At 44.3% G+C, this 23,188-nt stretch overlaps 1 protein-coding gene and 1 long non-coding RNA gene across 5 annotated transcripts in view; both read right to left on the bottom strand.

Moving 5' to 3' along the window:
* The window catches only part of LOC309558193, a 1,089,490-nt gene that overhangs the window by 505,780 nt on the left and 560,522 nt on the right, over positions 1-23,188 (bottom strand). The window lies entirely within an intron of this gene.
* The window catches only part of LOC309558327 (ubiquitin carboxyl-terminal hydrolase 22-A), a 247,512-nt gene that overhangs the window by 154,729 nt on the left and 69,595 nt on the right, over positions 1-23,188 (bottom strand). For all 4 annotated transcript variants that reach the window (XM_082261386.1, XM_082261387.1, XM_082261388.1 and 1 more), the window contains exon 5: positions 17,694-17,738. In XM_082261386.1, the coding sequence (XP_082117512.1) occupies positions 17,694-17,738 (45 nt within the window). The remainder of the gene's footprint in view (positions 1-17,693; positions 17,739-23,188) is intronic.

Genomic DNA, 23,188 nt, shown 5'->3' with positions numbered 1-23,188 from the left:
ATGTTTGTTTTTTTGTACTGCTTTCTAAAAATTTGCATAGTTATGTAATGTTAATTGTAAAGTTTACGTTTTTATTTCTGCAGTTTGTGTGTGAGTGACAGTTCACACTTGTGCGATGCGTGAAAGCTGCGTATATGCAGCGTGTTCCCGCATCGCATCCGCACATATGGCAGTTCACACTGCCATATGCGATACGCAGGGTGTGTCAATTAAAAGTTGACACCCCCAGTTGCGATTGCATATCGCAGTGCGATCTGCAAGTTTGCACAAAATCGGATTGCACAAGTGTGAACCACTGTGCAATCCGATACTGATGCAGCTCAAAAAAAGCCTCATGTGCGAGTTTACTTACAAAGTGTATGGCTGAACTCGCATCCGCACATGAGATCGCATGTAATTTAGGAGCAGTGAGCTCCGAATTGCATGCGATCTCGCAAACCGCACAAGTGTGAATCGGCACCAACACTGTTTGTTCATTATTATTTTAAATAAATGAAAAAAAAAAAAAAAAAAAAGGCATATTGATTTTTTTTATGATTTTATCAGATTAATCGAAAAAATAAAAAATCGGCAACTAATCGATTATTAAAATAATCGTTAGTTGCAGCCCTAGTGTATGCCTTTAGGGACTGCCCCATAGGAGTGGTACATTTTTTTTCCTGCCTAGTGTCCTACTCTTGTAGCTGCGTCTGTCAATGAACAATGGAGAAAAAAAGGTTTCTTTAAACAAAAATATGTGTTAAAGTAATTTATTAACTTTAAAGTAATTTATTAAGACATTTCTAACGCACAACATTGACATACTTCAAATACACCCCAAAGCACAATTTTCTACTCCTGAGTATGGAAATACTACAAACAGTATGTGAACCTTTCTGGAGCCAAGATGCACTATTATGGTGCCGATCAGGGACACTGTACTGGTGAAGCAAAAAAGCAGGGACACGGACTAGCCACTGTAATAGGGTGGTCCAGAAAAAAAAGTGATGCTAAGCACCCTGCTCCTGCTCTCAAAACCAGGTCCTCAGGCTGTTTCAATCTGGGAACCCACACTTGGCATCCCATATGGCTAAGCCTTGCTGCCCCCTACGACCGGGGTGGTCAAAAACACTGTAAAACAAACACTGTAATAGGGTGGGGAGTGATCAGGAACACTGGCTCAGGCAACACTAAAAAAAAAAAAAAAAAAAACAAAAAAAAAAAAAAAAAAAACTTTCCCAATTAGTTTGGCAACACTGTTTCCCCTCACTGCATATGTGGTCACTTTAATTGTACCCTGCTCCAATCTGCAGGGCATACTGCTGTGCACAGTAGTGTTTTAAATGCCCTCCTGCCCTCAGGGAGTGAGTCATCTGTTTATGTACAAGTGGTTAAATGAGGGGAGGGGCTTGTCTGACTTTAAGTGCAAGCTGTCTGAACTGAAATGGTTAAAGTTTTGAGATGATTTTAAGTGTTAAACACTGCAACACCAGGAGTTCTTCCAGGTTATTTCTCTTCCCATTTGGCATTTTGTAATTGTAAATTGCTGGAAACCCGTAAACAGAGCAACAGCAGCTAACACACATACAGGACTTGGATTCAGCCAGTGGCTTGAGACTGGAAACTAGAAGTGAAAGAAAACAAATGAAAGCACATGCATATCAAAAAGTGAAGTGAATATATTCAGTAAATCAATTCAAAAAGTGAAACTCATTACAAAGATTCTTTACACACAGTGAGACATTTTAAGCTTTTTTTCTTTTAATTTTGATGCTTATGGCTTACACCTAGTGAAAACCCAAATTCAGTATCTCAGAAAATTAGATGATTACATAAGACAAGGAAAAAAAAAATGTAACTAATGTTGGCTTACTGAAAAGTATTTCCATGTACAGCATAGTATGCACTCACAACTTGGTCAGGGCTCCTTTTGCATGAATTACTGCATCAATGCGGCATGGCATGGAAGCCATCAGCCTGTGGAACTACTGAGATAGCAGCCTTCAGCTTGTCTGCCATGCTGGGTCTGGTGTTTCGCATCTTCCTCTTGACAACACCTCACAGATTCTCTATGGGGTTTAAGTCAGGAGAGTTTGCTGGCCAATCAAGCGCCTTGATTTCCAAATGAAATGCAAAATGTACTTTCATCCAGGACTTTGCAGACAGCAGTCCAGTCCATTTTCTTCTTAGCCCAGGTAAGATACTTCTGATGTGGTCTCTGCTTCAGGAGTGGCTTGAGACAAGGAATGCGGCAGTTGTAGCCCATGTCCTGGATATGCCTGTGCGTGGTTACTCTTGAAGCACTGGACACCAGCCGTAGTCCACTCCTTGTGAATCTCCCCCCAAATTCTTGAATGACCTTTGAGTCACAATCCTCAATGCTGTGGCTATCCCTTTTGCTTGTGCACCTTTTTCTACCACACTTGAATACAGCACCCTGAAGAACCAGCTTCTTTAACAATGACCTTTTGGGACTTATCCTCCTTGTGGAGGGTGTCAATGACTGTCTTCTGGACAACTGTCAATTCAGAAGTCTTCCCCATGATTGTGTAGCCTACTGAACCAGACGGAAAGACCATTTAAAAGCTAGGGAATCCTTTACATGCGTTTTAAGTTAAGGTGATTATAAAGTCTTTTTCCTATAAAAATAAATATGTTATGTTATACTTACCTGCTCTGTTGCAGTAGATTTGCACAGAGCAGTCCAGATTCTCCGCTTCTCGGGTCCCTCTTCTGTGATCCTGGCCCCAAGTGGCTTGCTATGGGGGTACCTGAGCTGAGTCACAGCTTCCTGGAGCATTCAGACATGGAGCCCAGACCCTCCCCTTTCTATCCTGATTGGCTAACTGACTGATTGACAGCAGCGAGAGCCAATGGCACCACTGCAGTGTCTCAGCCAATTAGGAAGGAGAATCTCAGTTGGCTGAGACGTTTGTGGACATCACTGGACAGAGGAACCTCAGGAAAGGATTAGGTGGGCTGCTGCGCACAGAAGGTTTTTAATCTTACTGCATAGAATGCATTAACCACTTGCCGACTGCGCACAGTATATTTACTGCGGCAGTCGGCCCCGGCCAGGCAGTGACGTAGATCTACGTCGCTCGCCTGTTACTCCTTCTAGAGCCAATAGCGGGCGAGCGCGCACCCGCCGAGGCGCGCGCCCGCCTCGGCTCGTTCACGGAGGAGTGCGGGATACACTGGCGGACCCGATGTCCGCCGGTCACACTACGATCACCGGTACAGCAGGAGAAAGACAGAGCGGCTTATATAAACAAGCCGCCTGTCTGTTCTCCCTGTGTAAAAATGAAGATCAGACGGTTCTACGATGTAGAACCGTTGATCTTTGTTTTTACACCAATAGCAATGTCCCACTACAGTTAGAAGCACGCCCCTAGGACACACTTAACCCCTCCCTGTCCAATACTGTTAACCCCTTCCCTGCCAGTGTCATTTTTGCAGTAACAGTGCATATATATAGCACTGATTACTGCAGTAATGTCACTGGTACCCCCAAAAGTGTCAAAAATGTCAGTCAAGGGTCCGATCTGTCCGCCGCAATGTCGCAGTACCGCAAAAAAAAAAAAATCGCAGATCGCCGCCATTACTCGTTAAAAAAAAAAAAAAAAAAAAAACACCAAAAATGACAAAAATCTTTCCCTTTGTTAGTAAACGCGATAACTTTTGCGCAAACCAATCAAAATACGCTTTGTGATTTTTTTTACCAAACATAGGTAGCATAAAACAAATTGGCCGAAAATGTTAAAAAATTTTTGATTTTTACATTTTTTTGGGGGGAATTTCATATAAAAAAAGTGAAAAATATTGTTATTTTTGAAAAAATTACGCTCTTTTTTTGTTTATAGCGCGTGATAAAAAAAAAAAAAAAACCCTGCCTTGACAACTCTTAATTTGCAGATTAGAGTGTGACAACATGAGTCTACAATATTGAACTTTCCGAATATTAACAATTTTCTGAGATACTGAATTTTGGGTTTTCACTAGCTGCAAACCATACTCCTCAAAATTAAAAAAAAGACACATGCTTAAAATGTATCGCACTGTGTGTAATGAATCTATACAATATATAAATTTCACTTTTTGAAGTGAATTACTGAAATAATTAACTTTTTGAAGGATATTTTTTTTTTTTTTAGATGCACTTGTACTTTTATAGAGGTCACCACACTAGTGCATCTGATAAGTATTCACAGCGCTTCACTTTTTCCACATTTTATGTTACAGCCTTATTTTAAAATTGATTAAATTCATAATTTTCCTCAAAAGTCTACAAACCATACCCCATGACAATGTGAAAAGTTTGAAATAAAAAAAAAAAAAAATGACATGTACATAAGTATTCACAGCCTTTGCCATGACACTCAAAATTGAGCTAAGATGCACCCTGTTTCCATTGATCATACTGAAGATGTTTCTACAACTTGATTGGCGTCCACCTGTGGTAAATTTAGTTGTTTGGACAGGATTTAGAAAAAGGCACACACCTGTCTATATGAGGTCCCACAGTTAACAGTACATGTCACAGCACAAACCAAGCCATGAAGTCTAAGTAAATGTTTGCAGACCTCCGAGACAGAATTGTATCGAGGCACAGATCTGGGGATAGGTACATATACATTAGGGCTGCAACTAACGATTATTTTAATAATCGATTATTTTTTCGATTAATCGATTAATCGGATAAAATCATAAAAAAACTCAATATGCCTTTTTTCATTTATTTAAAATAATAATGAACAAACAGAGTGTTAGTGCCGGTTCACACTTGTGCGGTTTGCGAGATCGCATGTAATTTCGGAGCGCACTGCTCCTAAATTACATGCGAGTTCAGCCATACACTTTGTATGGCTGAATTCGCAGTGCTTCCGCAGCAAACTCGCACATGAGGCTTTTTTTTGAGCCGCCTCAGAATCGGATCGCACAATGGTTCACACTAGTGCGATCCGATTCTGTGCGAACTTGCAGATCGCACTGCAATATGCAATTGCAACTGGGGGTGTCGTTAACTTTTAATTGACACCCCCTGCGTGTGAACTGCCAGAAGTGTGAAATGCCAGATGTGCGGATGCGATGCGGAAACACGCTGCATATTCGCAGCATTCCCGCATCGCACAAATGTGAACCGAGCCCAAGTCCATCGCATCCGCACATCTGGAAGTTCACACTGCCATATGTGATACGCAGGGGGTGTAAATTAAAATGTTAACGACACCCCCAGTTGCGATCACATATTGCAGTGCGATCTGCAAGTTCGCACAGAATCGGATCGCACTAGTGTGAACCACTGTGCGATCCGATTCTGAGGCGGCTCAAAAAAAGCCTCATGTGCGAGTTTGCTGCGGATGCGCTGCGAATTCAGCCATACAAAGTGTATGGTTGAACTCGCATCCGCACAGGAGATCGCATGTAATTTAGGAGCAGTGCGCTCCAAATTACATGCGATCTCGTAAACCGCACAAGTGTGAACCGGCACTTATACCAAAACTTTTTTTTTTTTTTAAATTAAGCTCCTATATACTGTAAATAATATAATAAACGCTTATCTAGATAAGAGTTAATATTCCGTTTAAGGTGCAATATTATAATGGAAAAATAAGTGAATAAAAGCATCCGTGTCAGTCATAGATATGAATAGGGAGCATAGAAAGACCCCCATATGTGCTATATGGACATTTTTAATCACTTATTTTTCTATTAGAATATTGCACTTTAAAAGGAATATTAACTCTTTTATGTGGATAAGCTTTTATTCTATTTTTTGGCGGGCTGCTTTGTATGTACAGGCAGGGCTGCTGTTAGAAACCACGGGGCCCCGTACAGCCTACCTGACAGGGCCCTGCACTACAAAACTCGCATAGTGCTTGTGGTGCCATTAATTGTTAATGGCACCCCAAAAACAGTTAGCAGAATGTGGCAAACTTAAAAGTAGGATGCCTTAAAACGTTCTAGAGCTTCTATGGTGCATTTGTCAAATGTAGCGCTGTCCATTTAAATAAATAGCCTGCCTTATGTGTGAAAAACAAGCTAAAAAAATTAGTGCAGGAACATGCATTCCCACTACGATGTGAATGGGACCTCAGGGGTGCCAAATAGAAATGTCTGTCAGGTGTAGGGAGAGGTGTATTCACTGGACCCTAGCTCCAGCACTGCAGTGGTGGCCAGTGTCTACCTGCACCTGGCACATTTCCCCCCTTCTCTCAACTTTCTGCAGCTACATTCCCACTTACACCCTTCCAGCAGAATGACTTCTTTATTCAGGCCCTACAACCACTGCAGGTTACAGTGCACACAGAACGGTGTGGAGGTTGGCAGAGCAGAGCTCAGGACTCAGGGAGGAGGTGGAGCAGGCAGAGAGTTTCCTACCTCCTCGATCTTTCTTCATTGCAATAGATAACACTGCCAATCACAGGGGAAGGTGAGGGGGAGTTTCAGGACCTGGCCAGCAGTAATGATTTCATAGCAAAGGCAGAGAGAGACTCTGCAGCTGTCCCTGACACACACAGAAAGAAACGGGGTTCCACAGCCTGGAGTCACAAGGCAGTACAGCCGGCTCTCCTTTCCTGCAGATGCCCGGGCCCCTTTTCTGAAGTGACTGTTTCTTTTCTCCCTGACCTCGATATGACTCACTCCCTCACTGACGTCAGGAAATGGGCGGAGAGAAAGGCAGAGAGGAAAGGAGGAGGGAGGGGGGGGGGAGGTCACGGAAGCCGTGCTGTGAGAGAGAGACAGTGTGTGCACGCTGCAGCTTCTCAGAGAAGACGGAGCTCGCTGACAGTCGGGGAAAGCAGCACAACTAATCGACGGAGCAACTAATCGATAATGACAATCGTTGACAACGATTGTAATTATCGATTATTATCGATTTTGTCGATTAGTTGTTTCAGCCCTAATATACATTTCTGCAGCATTGAAGGTCCCAATGAGCAGAGTGGCCTCCATCATTCGTAAATGGAAGAAGTTTGGAACCACCAGGACTCTTCCTAGAGCAGACCGCACGGCCAAATAGAGCAATTCAGGGAGAAGGGTCTTCGTAAGGGAGGTGACCAAGAACCCGATTTAACTCGGACAGAGCTCTAGCATTTTTCTGCGGAGAGAGCTCTTTCCAGAACAACCATCTCTGCAGCACTCCACCAATCAAGCCTTAGTAGGCAGATGGAAGGTACATGACAACCCACCTAGTTTGCCAAAAAAAAAAACACCTGAAGGACTCTGGCCATGAGAAAAAATTCTCAGAAAGATTGAACTCATTGGCCTAAATGGCAAGTGTCATGTCTGGAGGAAACCAGGCACCACTCATCACCTGGCTAATACCATCTCTATAGTGAAGCATGGTGGTGGCAGCATCATGCTGTGGGGATGATTTTCAGTGGCAGGAACAGGGAGACTAGTCAGGATTGAGGGGGAAGTCAAACAGCAGCATCCTTGATGAAAACCTGCTCCAGAGCACTCTGGACCTTCGACTGGGGGTGAAGGTTCATCTTCCAACAGGACAATGACCCTAAGCATACAACCAAGATAACAAAAGGAGTGGCTACGGGACAACTCTGAATGTCCTTGAGTGGCCCAGCCAGAGCCCAGACTTGAACCGATTGAACATCTTTGGAGAGATCTGAAAATGGCTGTGCACAGATGCTCCCTAGCCAACCTGATGGAGCTTGAGAGGTCCTGCAAAGAAGAATGGGAGAAACTGCCCACAAATATGTGTGCCAAGGTTGTAGCATCATACCAAAAAATACTTGAGGCTGTAATTCGTGCCAAAGGTGATGCAAAGTATTGAGCAAAGGCTGTGCATATTTATGTACGTGAAATTTTCTCATTTTTAATAAATTTGCAAAGATTTTAAACAAACTACTTTCACGTTGCCATTATGGAGGTATGGTTTGTAGAATTTTGAGGAAAATAATGAATTTAATACATTTTGGAATAAGGCTGTAACAAACTGTGGAAAAAGTGAAGCGCTGTGAATACTTTCCGGATGCACTGTAAGTGAATATCTCTTTAGCCTGCTCAAAGAAGGAGAGGAGTATTTGACATGAAGAAACATGGCTTACTTGTGTGTTTTTAATGGACTTGCATAGGTAAAGAAGGGAGGCACAACATCATAGTGGAGAAAGCTGTTAAGAGAACTGACTATGTAAAGTGTATCATCTGATCTGAAGTAGGATGTTAAAAGTGATATTAAACCATACAGTCTCTTAAGGACTCAGTAGCTGACTTAATCACTTAATGCAGCTTTGTTATCTTAATTTTGACTATGTTGCAGTTTAACTGCCATAACTGCTGCCCCAGGTTTCCCGTTTCATGGCGGCTCCATGCTCTTGCATGCAGGGGCTAAAGTTCTCTCCCTACACTGTGTGAATCACAAGAAACACACAGCCCTTGTAGCCAAAAGGACAGCAAGGCACTCCTCTGCTCCTCCCTTAGCCAAAGTAAGACCATAGATGGATTTTTTTTTTCTCTGATCAGCCAGCCCTGATCTGTGCTATCGTGTTTTGGTAAAAGGGACTCACCTTCACTCTACGAATACACTGATCAGTGCTGCAGCCCTAATTGAATGACAATTTTCCAACATCGTCAACCAAGAGAAACCATTTATTAGATCGACTTTACTCAAGCAGGAACAGCCAAAGATGTATCGCAATTTGGCCAGTCCTTGCTGAACCAACTGATTTTCAATCCATCTATGGCCAGCTTAACAGACGGACTGGAAACGGCTTGGTCTACTGTGAATGCCTTCTAATAAAGACTGGAAGTTCAGGGAAGCATCACACAGAGCAGGAGCAAGCAGCATTGAAAGGTGTAAACTGCAAGCCCGGGAGTAAGAATTTGTACAAATAGTTTATAAGGAAAGGTCTATTTTATTGTGCTCAATTTGTTATGCTAAAAAAAAAAACTTTACTCCTATTGTAAGAGATCAGCTTAGCAGTGGGGTGTGTGCACAGGTAATAGGCACAGCGGCTCTTGATGAAAACACACACATGCACTTTATTTACAAAGTTTATATTTAAGATGTAGAGGCAACACCAGCAAAACAAATAAAAAAAAATATCTTTGCCAATCTGGGCGACTTACTAACACACTGGGCCCCGACAAACCATCCTGGGGTAACCTACTGCTCCCAGGTCTAAAACATGCAGAGAAGTGGAGCATCCTCTCTAAGCAGAATTGTAGATTTTTTTTGTTTTTCTTGAAAGCACGAGTACATCAGCTGGGCTAAACTTCACAGCCAGCCGAGAAAAAAAAAACGGGGCTCTCTTCTGAAGTGCAAACGGTGCAATAATGCAAATATATAAATTATATAACTCAAGAGCACTCATTTCATCACCACTATGCACTGAGAGTAAGCAAAGAAATCTGCCTGATATAGTCAACACTCAGAACCTCCTTCCTGATCCCCACAGTAGATAAACCAGGCAGCAGTCCGGCACGTCCAGGCAAGAAACAAGATGCGGCAGTGTGACTTCAGCATATCAGGCTCCTTCCTACGCGTTTCCTGCCCATGCACATCTTCAGGGGATGGCTTACTGCTCATGCCAGTGAGGGCTTACAGAGAGGGCGGTGCCTACTACAAAATAGCATGTTCTCTTAATACAGCAGGAACAGTGGCAAAATGGCAGGTCTACAACAAAATGGCATCTGCCAATTCCCTGCCTGAGAGACTATCAGTGTTTCTCAACTCCGGTCCTCAGGGCACACTAACAGGCCAGATTTTAAGTATTACCTTGGGGAGATGCAGACTAGAATACTGAAATCACTGAGCAGCAAATTATATCACCTGTGATGCATTTCAGTTTTCTTGTAAATCTGGCCTGTTAGTGTGCCCTGAGGACCGGAGTTGAGAAACACTGGACTATATAAAGGGGGTCCTCCCTGGTGTCAGCTTTAGGCGATCCCCTAAAGACATTCATGCGCACAGAATGAGTAGGGATCCTGAAATGCCGCAGCATCTGGTTCCTGGAGTGGCCACCATCTTGGTATGTTCTGATCTTTTTAAGCTTGTTTTATCCATGTGGAAACCATTTATAATGTATGCTTGAAGTTGAATAAAATACTACATTATTACACCTTATTAATCTTCCCTGAACACGTCTCCTGGACATGCCTGCCTGCTTTATCTACTGTGGAGATCAGGAAGAAGGTCCCGAGTATTAAGTATATCAGGCATTTCATTGCTTGCTGTGGTGAGTGCATTGGGGTGATGGAATTAGGGCAATTGTGGATACACGTGTGTCTTCATCATCACACCAAGGAGCACTCACAGACATCTATGTTAGAAGCATCTTCACTTGGACACTAATCTATGGACTTTAATTCATGATAGATTTTTTGCCTTTAGTATATTTTGCACTATTTTCTAAATATTTATTATGCATATTAAGGGATATCCATTTATGCAAATTTTTTCATAATTTATTCATATTATTTTGATGGGAGCGCTGTACTATTCTATTTATGCCCAAATGAGATCTGGTCACCTCTTACTGCGGTTGAAGCCAAAAATCACTTTGCGCTTACTGTACACATTGTTTGGGGTTTTTCTTTATACTCACTGTATAATCCCTTTCTCTGAGTTCATTGAAGGACACAGCCCGGCAATATTGTTGACCGTCAGGTTATAGCCCCACCGTCAGGAGTAGAACAGTAGGTAGAAAAAAAAAAAAAAATCAAACAAAAGCACCACCCATGGCCAGTCCTTCCTAGAACAGCTAAGTTAGTTACAAAGCAGTGCAGAAAATACCATGAAAAGGGTGGGAGCTGTGTCCTTCAATGAACTCTGAGAAGAAATTTTAGGGGAGTAGAAAAAGAAAAAAAATTCAGGGTAGGCGTGAATTTGCCTGAATGGTGACCAGGGGCTCTTCATTGCCATCGGAGACTAAAGGCCCGTACACGAAATTTCGTCCGACGACCGATCTGCCGATTTTCGGATTGTTAGTATGGTGCTTTCGACAGCCGACTCCGACTTTTCGGCTGACAAAATTCTGATGTGCAGGCATTAAAATTTGTCCTCCGTCAACACACGTCCGATTTTCGTCTCATTAGTACAGATTTCGACGGGGAAAAAAATTATGAGCAAGACTAGGCAATACTCAGATGAAAGAACACATAGAAAGCAATCCAACACATGACATCACTTCTGAAGTAGAAATCTGTCGTACGGGAAAATTCGTATGAAAATAACCTCTTCACTTTCCACATCAGACTAGCATGCCACATCAGACTAGCATGCCACGGACGACAAATCGTTCGATAATCTTATCGTGTGTACGGGGCTTTGGATTAAAGGATTGGAGAACAATTGTCCGGCGCTCGAGTGAAAATATGATGGAGGGAAGAGGGATACTTCAGACTTGAGTCTTGTGTGGATAAAGCTTATGGTCTTACTGCCCCTTCAGGATCAAGGGTATCCGTAACCAACTGGGAAACAAAAAGAAAAGGGGCGCACCAAACTAGTGCATTACCACTAAAAACATTAAAATATTAAAGCCAGGATCAAACACCTGCCTCCCAGAGCCAAACCAGACTGTCGGCAGCCATATGGAAAAGCAGCTTGTGAAACACTTAAATTTAGAAAACAAGGGAATAATAGAAAAATATGTACATAAAAACAAATATTCAGGTGCAAAATCCAAATCACATTCTTATAAAATCATATACATTAGCTAGTGTGACCATGCCAATGCATAGTATACACTGACCTTGAACACTGAAAAGGTGCACATTGTCCACGATTATAGGGTGCAGGATATCTATATTCTGGATTTTTTTTAATCAGGCTGGATGGCTTGTGCATATACATGTATGTGTAGGCTTTGGACCCATAAGAAATCCACGTTGTCTGGTTTGGCACTGGGAGGCAGGTGTTTGATCCTGGCTCAGGGGGGTGCACCTCCCACCTCCTCGCCGGTTGACATTTGCCCCCCCCCCTTTGGGGTGGAACAGGAAAGGGTGTGGCCAGCTCCCATTTAATCCCTGGCCTATCCAGAGTGTGGTTCAGCAGCAACTTTTTTGGCTCTGAGGAAGGGGGCTCGCCCCTAAAACACGTCAGCCTGGCCACAGCAGCCTCATGCGGCACACTGCATACCATTCAGCATCGTGTGGTTCCTTGGCTACCTTGGAGATTTTATGTATATCATGTTGATGTGTGTATATTCACACCTGCTTTGTGAGTATAAATGTATACTTTTTAATATTTTAATAAATATTTTTAGTGGTAATGCACTAGGTCGGTACACCCCTTTTCTTTTTGTTTCTAAGATTATAGGATTTCTGGTTCTGGCAACAGTTGTAGTTTGTTGTTGAGTCTGGAGGCTAGGATGTTCACATCAAGAATCCCCCATTTTTGGCATATCAGACATCTAGATGAAGGACCCATTCCCATTGATTCAGGCATTGGCATCTGAGATTATGTGCCATCGAGTGGTTTACTGTGAATAGCAGAGATCAGAGTTTCTGCTCAAAGAGCTTGATCTGATTTGGTTCCTTAAGGTATATTTATAGCAAGACTTTTGGTGCCTCCTTGATGGTTGATGTAGCTCACCTTTGTGGCACTGTGACTATAACCTGATTAGGTGCCCCTTCAGAAGGGGCGTCAAATGCTGCAATGTCCAAAGGACTGCTGTGAGATCCAAGATCTTAATAGGAAGCTTGGCTCCTGTCAATGACTGTGCTCCTTGGACTGTTAGATGCAAGTCTCTGGGGTTGGGGAGGAGAGAACAAATCTCTGTTTTAATAGCTTTCCAGTGATAAGGAAGGGAGGGCTTCCCTACTGTTGAGGCTGGGGCAGTGATACATCAATAGCATGGAATTCCTTGCTTGGCTGGACATGAGCATTGGTAGGGAAAAAAAGTATATACAGTGCATTCATAAAGTATTCATACCCCCCTTCACTTTTATTCAGACCCTTTGCAACAATGCTTAACATTTTACTCAGGTGCCTCCCATTCCTCTTGATTGTTGCGAATAGGTTTCTACACCTTGACTGGAGTCTACCTGTGGTAAATTAAATTGATTGAACATAATTTGCAAAGGCACACAACTCTCTATAAAAAGGCCTTACAGCTGACAATGCCTACTGTATCAGAGCAAAAGCCATGAGGTCAAAATGAACTGTCAGCAGAGTTGAGACAGCATAAATGCAAGGCACAGATCTCGGAAAGGCTTTAAAAAAAAAAAAAAAAAAGTCTGCTGCACTGAAGGCTCCCAAGAGCACAGTGGCCTCCATTATTCGCCTGGCCAAACTGAGCAATCGGGGAAGAAAAGCCTTCGTAAGAGAGGTGACCAAGAACCCGATGGTCACTCTGCTTGAACTCCAGGGATTCTGTGTGGAGAAGGAACAAAGTTACAGAGGGACAACTGTCACTGCAGCCCTCCTCGGATCCAGGCTTTATGGCAGAGTGGCTAGACAGAAGCCTCGTGTCAGTGCAAAACACACAAAAGTCCACTTGGAGTTTTTGAGAGAAAAAAAGCACCTGTGGAACAAGATTGTCCAGTCTGATGAAACCAAGATGGAACACTTTGGCCTCAATGCTAAATGTTATGTCTGGAGGAAACCAGGCACTGCTCATCACCTGCCCAATATCATCCCAATAGTGAAGCATGGTGGTAGGCAGCATCATGCTGTGGGGGTGTTTTTCAGCAGCAGGTACTGAGAGACTGGTCAGGATTGAGGAAACGCTGAATGAAGCAAAGTACAGAGATACCCTCATTGAAAACCTGTTAACAGTGCTCAGGACCTCAGATTGGACACAAGGCTCACCTTCCAAGATGACAATGATCCTAAGCACATAGCCAAGACAGCACAGGAGTGGTTTACGGACAATTATGTGTATGTCCTAGAGTGGCCCAGCCAGAGTGGAGTTGAACCCTTTTCAACATCTCTGGAGAGACCTGAAAATGGCTGTCTGATGGTCCACATCCATCCTGGCTGAGCTTAAGGGAGGATCTGCAAAAAATGGCAGAAAATCCCCCAATGCAGGTGTGCAAAGCTTGTCATGTCATACCCAAAAAGACTCAAGGCTGTAAATGCTGCCAAAAGGTGCTTTAACAAAATAATGAGTAAAGGGTCTTGAGACTTCGGGCCCTTTTTATTTTTTTGCGGATGACTTGCGGACATAATGTAAGTCAATGGCATTGCGGATGTCAGCGGAATACCATCCGCTGACATCCGATTTTCTTCCTGTCAGTTCTGTTCCTTTTTTGGAACTGAACAAAACCCTATTTTTGTTCCGTTCAAAAAATGGAAAGGAAGGAAAAATCGGATGTCAGCGGTGTCATCCGCTGACATCCGCAATCCCCCATAGACTTACATTATGTCCGCATATCATCCGCAAACGGATGGGATGATATGCGGGCATACGGAGCGGATGACAGAAATGTCATCCGCTCCGTGGGGAAAAAAAAAAAGGACCGCAGCGGAGCTCACACGGAGCGGCCGTGTGAAAGAGCCCTTAAGTACATGTGATCTTTCATTTTTTTTTTTAAATTCACAGACATTTCTATAAGTCTGATTTCTGGCGAAGGGAGAGCTCAAGAGAAGATTTGTTGAAATTCATAACAATTGACTCGCCAAAGGCTTGGAGCATCTGAATGGTCTTGTGGAGAGGAGTCCTTCAGAAGGAGGTTGTGTGACTTGAATGCATTGAGTTTTGAGAAGGGCTAGTAGAGGTGATAAGACCTTTGTGAACAGGAGGGGAGGATATGCAAAAGGGCCATCCGATAAACTGGTTGTCTGCCACCGCAAAATGCAGTCTCAAATGGAGGCAATTACAGACCTCCTCTGATTCCATGCAAAATTTTTTAATTTAAAGGAATATGTTAAGGGGGTTTTAAGTCCAGAACAGGATAAATACCCCCTTTGGAAGCATGCACAGGCTTGGGTAGAACCCTTGTGGTGGTACAAGCATGACTCCCTGGGACAAAAGGTGGTTAAAAGGACAGTCTAAAAAACCTAAGGGTCCTTGGGAAGTTTTTGGTTGATTTGAAAAAGAAATCAATGAGGTTGTAAAGATATGAACTCTACTTTGTACCCCTTTGAAGCCACCTGTTAAACCCATAGGTCTGGGATGACCCAGAGAGGCAAACAGACGTTCCTCCACTCCCTCTGAGGACTTTGGGGGAAGCTTGGTGGCCTTTGTGGGCCATGCCTTGCAAGGATTAAGAGTTAAAGACTGGTTCGAGTGGACAGGCGCTCAATGTTTAGAGCTGGTAGGGGCTCATGGAGGGAGGTTTTGGGACCTCAGCTGTGGAAGTAAAACCCTCCCTTCTGTGATCTGTGATGAATTGTCAGATGCTTAAAACAGTCTTACTTGGAAAGGCACAAGTGTGAGGCACTTTTTGCAGGAAGCTTCTGTTATCCAGGCTTCTAATCATAAGATTCTGTGCATGTGACTGGAAATTAGAGCCTTTCTGGAAATTTATATCAGGACATGTTTTAGGACATCCACACAGAAAAGCAGAGAAGGCAATTTTCTATGCAACAGCACAATCCTGAAATACAGAGCGATGTTGGTTGTTTATTGCCCTAGCCCACTTAGCTGCAGTTTGCATACTAAACTGCATGCAGGGACAGCAGATTGTAGGGCCAAACCTGCAAGATTAAAGAGAACTTTTAGGAGTCTTTAAAATGTTGTTCCTTGGCAGAATCATTGAAAGGAGGAACATCTTCAAAAGGGAACAGTGAGATATTTGTTTAGGACAGAGACAGCAGGATCAGCTACAGGTATAGTGAACTTTGCTTAGCTCTATGCAGTGCACAAAGAGTTTGCAAAGATTTTGGTGTACGTGAAATGCAACACATTCTATTTGTTCATGAACAGGGAATTTAGGATTTAGAGCTCTTTGTACCTCATGTCCAATAGTCAAAAAGGCCACTTGCTGGTTACCTGAAAGAGCTAGAATCAGATGCGAAAACCAATGTTCAAGCTGGTTCTTGCTCAATGCAAGGGACACAGTCACTCTAAAGTGGACTTCCGTGTGGGCCTTCAGCAGAGCAGATTTTGCATAGATTTCCTGTTGCATGATCTCGGTCATAGCTACAAAATGAAGGTATTCCCTTGAGAGGTAGTCACGGAATAAGCTGTGGAGTAAGAGCGTCTGTAAAAGTACGTGGTGACCCAGGCGAGGGCCATTACTGTACCAGATCTTCATGGCAAAGAGGTGGAAGCACCCGAGTGCCTTATAAGGGCTCCACCTAAGACTAAGCTCCGAGTGGCTGGATTTTAGCAGCAAGTTTGAAAAGTTTGCACAGCAGGATGCATGCAACCCAAACCCAGCCTCGATTTTACAGTTATGTTCAGATATACAGGGTGACCCTGTCTTGCCTGTCCACAATGCTGAACTCCAGGATTTGCCAATCAAGCTGGATCTATCTCCAAAGGGGTTTTTGATTAGGGACTTGGTTCTATAGCGATGGACCACTGTCCTGGACTTGTGGAGCATCCTGTGGCTAAGCTTACATGTTGCACTAAGTACTAAGGTGAGCGCCCAAGCAGAATCCAGTACAGCTCCTGAGGTTGCACCAATATCTGGATACACTGCTAATTTGGCATTAGAAGACAGATGATAAATCAGAAGATAAAATAAAAATAAATAAAAAGAAACATAATGAAATAGTTTTGCTAAGGCTGATTTTCTCCATGAAGGCGAAAAAGGTCCATCACCTTCTAACACTTGCACACAACTGAGGACTCAGAATGGGGTTGGGTTAAAGGGGGAGGAGCCCAGGGGAGTGCCCCAAAAGCATTGCCAGTGTCCAATTTTCTTAAGGTACATGCCATAAACTCACGGTATATGAATACTCTGCCTGTGTTCTGTACTGTACAATTAAGAAAATTACAGATGTCTTGCTTCTTTGGTAAAGACCAACAGGATGAATATAAATAATGTTTACACTGCCTTCACCTGTGAGGATAGATGCCAAAGTACAAAAACGAAAGCCAAAAGAAAACTGGTTATATTTGCAAAGATGTATCCTATATCCTTGCATATTTCAATGGGATAATGTGTTTTAAGAACAGTTTACCTCTAGGTTCACACATGTTCAGCTATGGTTTGCAGTCCTAAGTCCAGTGCAAATTTTGTTCCCCAGTTCACGTGCAAATATTTAATTGAATTCGCACCTTAACTGAACCCAAAACCACAAAGTACCCTTTCAATAAAATGGACCACGGCCATCCCGGACAAGTGTGAACCAGCTCCATCGAAAGCCAGTCCAGCTCACGTTATGTGAATCAGATGCAGTTAAAAACGTACCCGATTTGCATGTGTGTGAGCAAAGCCTTGAAGTGGTGTCAATGCTCAAATCTTAGAACACAAAAGGGCACTTACCCAGAGCAAGCATATACTTGATCAGATATCTCCAATACTTGTTATGCACATGCTTGCTTAGGGTCAGTGGCTCACTAGGGAGTTAAACCAGAATAAGGACGACAGCCCCCTGGTGAATAGATCCTAGAAAAAACACCACACCCAACACCCAGCAATATCAGCTACAACATTAACAAATTCTTTAAGCTTTAAAAGTTGCTTTAGACAGCCTTTTCTTAGAACACAAATATTAAGGAGCCTATAATTAACAGTAAGATATGGGTTTATGCATTAAGCTGGTCATTCTCACATTTAGCAAATCAACACAGGTTTTGCTGATGATCAAGCCTACAAGTTAAAGGAAAAGTAAAACCAAAATGTGAAAATCCTACCTGTCATTGTATACTGGTAAGGAGAAGCCAATGATGGAGCAAAAGCTAAAAGAAAACAAAGAAAAAAAAAAAAGAATATAACTTGAATATTTTAACATCTTAAGTTTTGCAGATCCAAGATAACTATTTTATCAAATAAATATCACTGCAATATACTGTATGCATCATTTCCACGTGACCACTACAGCATTGCTACACTCTAATGGTGGCAAAACTTTGTGGTTATTTTTTATTTTTTTTTTTTATGTCTTGGAGTGGAGAAGTATTAGAACACCTGTCAGGAACATTGACCCTCTCCATTTGTCCTGTTTAACATTATAATCCAAAGTGAAAGTAAACAAAAAAAAAAAAAAAGATTTTTGATTCACCGTAAAATTTATGTCTCTGATGTTCATTGATGGACACAGCTCCTGATAATTAACCATTGGGTTATACGGCTCCTACAGAAGGGCACTAGGCAGAAAAGAATTCTAGCTACACCCATTGGCAGTCCCAGGGGGTATACTCCCTCTCTGCTATAGCCACTCAGTTTTGTTACAAGCAGTGTCAAGAGAACTATAACTCCACAGAGGCGTGGGTGCTGCGTCTGTCAATGAACAAAAAGATGGATTTTACGGTAAGTCAAAAATCCCATTTTCTCTTTCGTTTATTGAAGGACACAGCTCCTGATATTCATAACCATTGGGACGTCCCAAATTAGTGTTAAACATGAGGGGGTGAGGACAACAAAGAAAATACCCAAGACAAAAACATCAGCCAACCAGGCAACAGGAGCTCAAACTGGAGGCCTCCCGGGAAAAAAAAAAAAAAAAAAACACCCCCTCAAAAGAGGATCAGGTCCTCTTGAACCGCAGCCTGCAAAACCTTATAGCCAAAAGAAGATTTTGCAGATTCAAACACATCCACTTTATAAAACTTTGCAAAAAGCGTGCACAGATGAACAGGTGGCCGCCTTGCAAACCTGCGTCACTGACGCCTGATGACGGAAAGCCCAGGAGGCACTAAGCACCCTAGTAGAGAGTGTGCCTTAACAGGAAAAAGGCAGAACCTAACCCCTGATGGAATAGGCCTGAACCACCGTCTGTCTGATCCATCTGGAAATGGTCGCAGAGGAAGCAGACAACCCCCTTTTCAAGGTTTATCCGTGAACACAAAGCGAGTCTGACTTCCTGAAAGACTCTCCATAGCCGTGAGGTAAACCCCGATTGCCCGGATCACATCCAAGGCATGCAAGGCAATTTCCTTCGGATGTTGAGGCCTGGGACTCAGGAAAGGCAGAGACAACCTTTGGAAGGAACGACAGACAGGGGCGAAAAACCAACAGGTAATGTGAACGACCGAATAACGCCGTCAGAGGTGATAGTCACTAAAAAGGCCGACTTCTGGGACAGCACAAGCATGGGAATCTCCCGAATATTTTCAAAGGGAGGCATCCGTAGAGCTGAAAGCGCCAAAATAAGATCCCAAGGCGGCAATGGAGCCCGCACTGGAGGAACCAAATGTCAGACACCCTGAAGAAACGTACGCACCAGGAAGTGTGTGGCCAACGGTCGTTGGAAGAAGACCACCAATATCAACACCTGGCCCTTGATGGTACTCAAGGCCAATTTCTGTTCAACCCCCCCAAAGGAGGTCAATATCCGAGCCTCTGAGAAGGAGCAAGGAAGAACCCAAGAGACTCACACCATGCAATGCACGTCTTCCACATACAATGGTAGAACTTCCGAGAGGTAGTTTTCCTAGCTTTCAACAGTGTTGGGAATCACACAGCCAAGCCGGCAAAGCCAGCGGCTGTAAAGCAGGATGGAAGATCGGTCATTGGGACAACAGATCCTCCCTGAGAGAAAGCTGCCAAGGAACGTCAGTGATCAGCAGCAACTAGATCGGCATACCAAGCCCAGGAAGGCCAATACGAAGCCACTAAGATAATACTGACCCCACAGGGTCACCAGAGGATCCCTTGACCGATTCACAAACCTCTGCACCTGTTGAGCCGAGATGCCAACAGATCCACCTCAGGGGTGCCCAGAGAGATAGCTGATGAAACACCTCCGGATGAAGGGACAACTTCCTGTGTTCCAATGCCTGCCGAATGAGTTAATCCGCCCACCAATTTCCCACCCCGGGAAGGTGTACGGTGGAGAGGGCTGGAACAAACCATGTTGCCCACCTTAAAATGCCGTCTACCTCCAGAGCCGCCAGGACACTTCTTGTGCCCCCTTAGTGTTTAAAAAAAGCCACGGCACAGCATTGTTCAATTGAATGTGCACTGAACAACCCTGAAGTCGATCCAGCCAATGATTCAGACAGTCTGATCGCTCGGAGTTCCAAGACATTGATCGGTAGTCTTGACTCTTCCAGAATCCAGATCCCTTGAGCAGAATGCATGCCGAGGATGCCTCCCCAGCTGGAAAGGCTAGCATCAGTGGTGACAACTGTCCAAAACAAAGGGAGGAAGGAAGGATTTTCCCAGCCGAATCGGCAGAGAACGAAGCCACCAAATCAGGGACTCCTTCATGCCCCAACTCAGCCAAATCAGATTGTCCAGAGACAGCGGAGTCTTGTCCCATTTGGTCAGAATCTCCCTTTGCAGGGACCTCGTATGGGACTGTGCAAACGGAACCACCTCAAAAAAAGGGTAGACACCATCAGGTCCAGCACCCGCAGCCCAGTCCGGAGGGATGGCTATTTGTTGGACAGCAGGAGGCGAATTGCAGCTTACAATTTCTGGCGTTTGTCGAGAGGAAGGAGCACTCTGGCTAAGGCCGAGTCCAGAGTCAGGCCCATTTAGTCAGCTTTGGGGGACAAAACCAGAGCAGACTTCTGAAAAATCAGAATATAGCCAATCTCCCACAGAGTTCGTATTGTGATCTCCGGGTTCTCCATCAGAGAAGAGGGAGACTCCGCTCGCAGAAGATCGTCCAACTAGCCCAGTACTGCGATCCCCCGTGGGCGAAGCAAAGCTAGCACCGGGGCTAACACTTGTGAAGACTCGAGGAGCAGATGAGAGACCAAAGGGTAACGCCACAAACTGATAATGCTCCTCTCCCACAGCAAAGCAGAGAAAACGCTGGTGACTGGCACATATTGGAATGTGAAGGTAGGCATCCTTAATATTGATAGGCAAGGAAATCCCCCTGATTCAGGGATGTCACCACCATTTGAATTGACTCCATTCTGAAGTTCTGTACCCGCACAAAGCAGTTTAGTGCCTTGAGATCCAGGAATGGACGCACTTGCCTTCCTTCCTGGGAACTGTAAACAGGTTTGAGTAAAAACAATAAAAACGTTCCGAGGTGGGAAGCGGGACAATCACCCCTTGAAAAAACAGGTCTTGTACCGCCCCAAACAGGCCCTGTAAGTGTTCTCGGGACAGGCGCAAGTTGGAAGGAAAAAAAGTTGTCGGGGACAAGAGCGAAACTCCATCTTGTAGCCGGCCGAATTACTTTGTGGACCAACTTGTCTTGCACCTGGGACGTACATGTGTCCCGAAACCAGCGAAAAGGTCTCCCCACCCCGATACAGGTGAGGGTGCACCTTCATCTAGAAGAAGCCTTGTCCACGGGTCTGGAGAAGCCCGATCTTGGCTTGACTGAATACCGGCCTCATTGCCTAACCAGCCAGAGTGTACATAGTGTGGGCCATAGCCCCCGCTTTCCAGTCAGCCGGATCCTTAAAAGTCGGGAACTCTTCAACTGGAATCACGGTTGCCTTTTTAAATCTGAAAACCAGAGGATCTACCACAGTCCACTTAGGAAGGGACTCCTCATAGGGGTAACACCTAGAAAATCGCTTAGGGACCCCACAGGGATGCTTTGGTCATCCCCACTCTTTAGTGACAATTAAAATAGGCAGGGAAGGCAAACACCTTTGCTGCTTTGGATGGCTTCTGAGTGCCACAGGGAACCTGCGCCTCCGTCACAGCTTCAGCTGCACCCTCCCATCTTCAGGGTCTCACGCACAGATACAAAATCAGTGCATTCACCAGCGCCTTCTCATGCGCGGTCGCAGACATGGAGGAATCATCCTCACTTTCAGAGGATTCCAGGCGCGTAGTTGCACAACCAGCAGGATGACCCGCGTCCGTGGCGGCCTGAATCCGATTCCGGATCCGATAAGACAGATGAGGCAGGGGCGCTCTTTGCTAGCCCATTGCCCGCAAGCCACCTCCACTCGGGACACAGGGGATTCCAGGACCACCGTCTGTGCATGGATGGACGATTGGGATACGAAGAGCCCCCAGCCTCAGAGGGGATCAGGTGGGGAAACGTACTCCAAAGACTCCATGAGTCACAAGGGGGACCAAAGAAAAAGTGTAGAACACTGGTAAGGGACAACCCCCACCGTGTTGGCTGCACCACTCGGTCACCAAGCACAAAGCACCAAGTGATTCTCAGCAGAGAGGGAGGACCCCACCAAACTCACCACCCACAGAGACAGACACTTGACGCCACCAGGAGAATCTGCACTACACGTGCAGCGATCAAGAAGTAAAATGATCCAGGAGTCAGCACCAGATGATGAAGGTGGTCTTCCACCACCAAAATCGCTGCCCACAGGGCTCCACCATCATGGCCGCCGCTACTTCCAAAGGCAAGCCACAACAAAATGGCCACCAGACTACACAAACATGGCCGCCGTAAACAGGCTTAAACAAAATGGCGGCACCACAAGGCTTACAGGGACCCAGGAGGGAGACCAGGCCTCAAAGGACAGATCCAGGCAGGACAGGGGGCCCTGGGAGGAGAACCCACCAGGTACAAGCACAAGGCTGAGGTCAGCGCGTGCTCACTGGCCAGACTGGGGTGACCACTGGATCTAGATTATCCAGCCCATCGCCCAGTCCGGCAGTTGATAGATCAATCCAGGAGGAAAAATTTCTATACAAAAAAATTTTGCCAGGACCAAAGATCCCAGCAAGGAAATAGGTCCTTAATTCTGACTAGGCAGAAAAAAAAAAAAAAACTGAGTGGCTAGCACAGAGAGGGAGTATACACCTTGGGACTGCCCATGGGTGTAGCCATAATTTTCTGCCTAGTGTCCCACTCCTGTGGAGGGCAGTATAACCCAATGGATATGAATATCAGGAGCTGTGTCCATTAATGAATTTTTGGGTGGACATCAGAACATTAATAGGGGGAAATCTTCAATTGGGGATACTCGTTTTCAATTGGTGACCCTTGTGACACCCTGGGATTTGATTACTTTGCAGGGATTTCCTCACACGTCTTGTTTTAGCTATGGTACAGCAAGTGAAGGGCATCTCCCCACTGGGACGCAGATACCAGAAAAAAAAAATAAACTCAGTCTATACAAAATTAACTTTTGCCTTTATTAGTAGTAAAGAATGAAGTTGCGCAGGCTCTATGTTGTTATGTGCATCATAAAATCATATACAATTTCATACACATATAAAGAGCATATCTAAAGAGCAGTACATCTGCAAGTAACTCTCAAAATGTGACAGTTCATATTCTAGCGGTGATGTATCTGAA

The sequence above is a fragment of the Pelophylax lessonae genome, assembly GCF_965119305.1.
Source record: "Pelophylax lessonae genome assembly, chromosome: 6".
NCBI lineage: Eukaryota > Metazoa > Chordata > Amphibia > Anura > Ranidae > Pelophylax > Pelophylax lessonae.
This window is presented reverse-complemented; position numbering and strand designations above follow the sequence as displayed.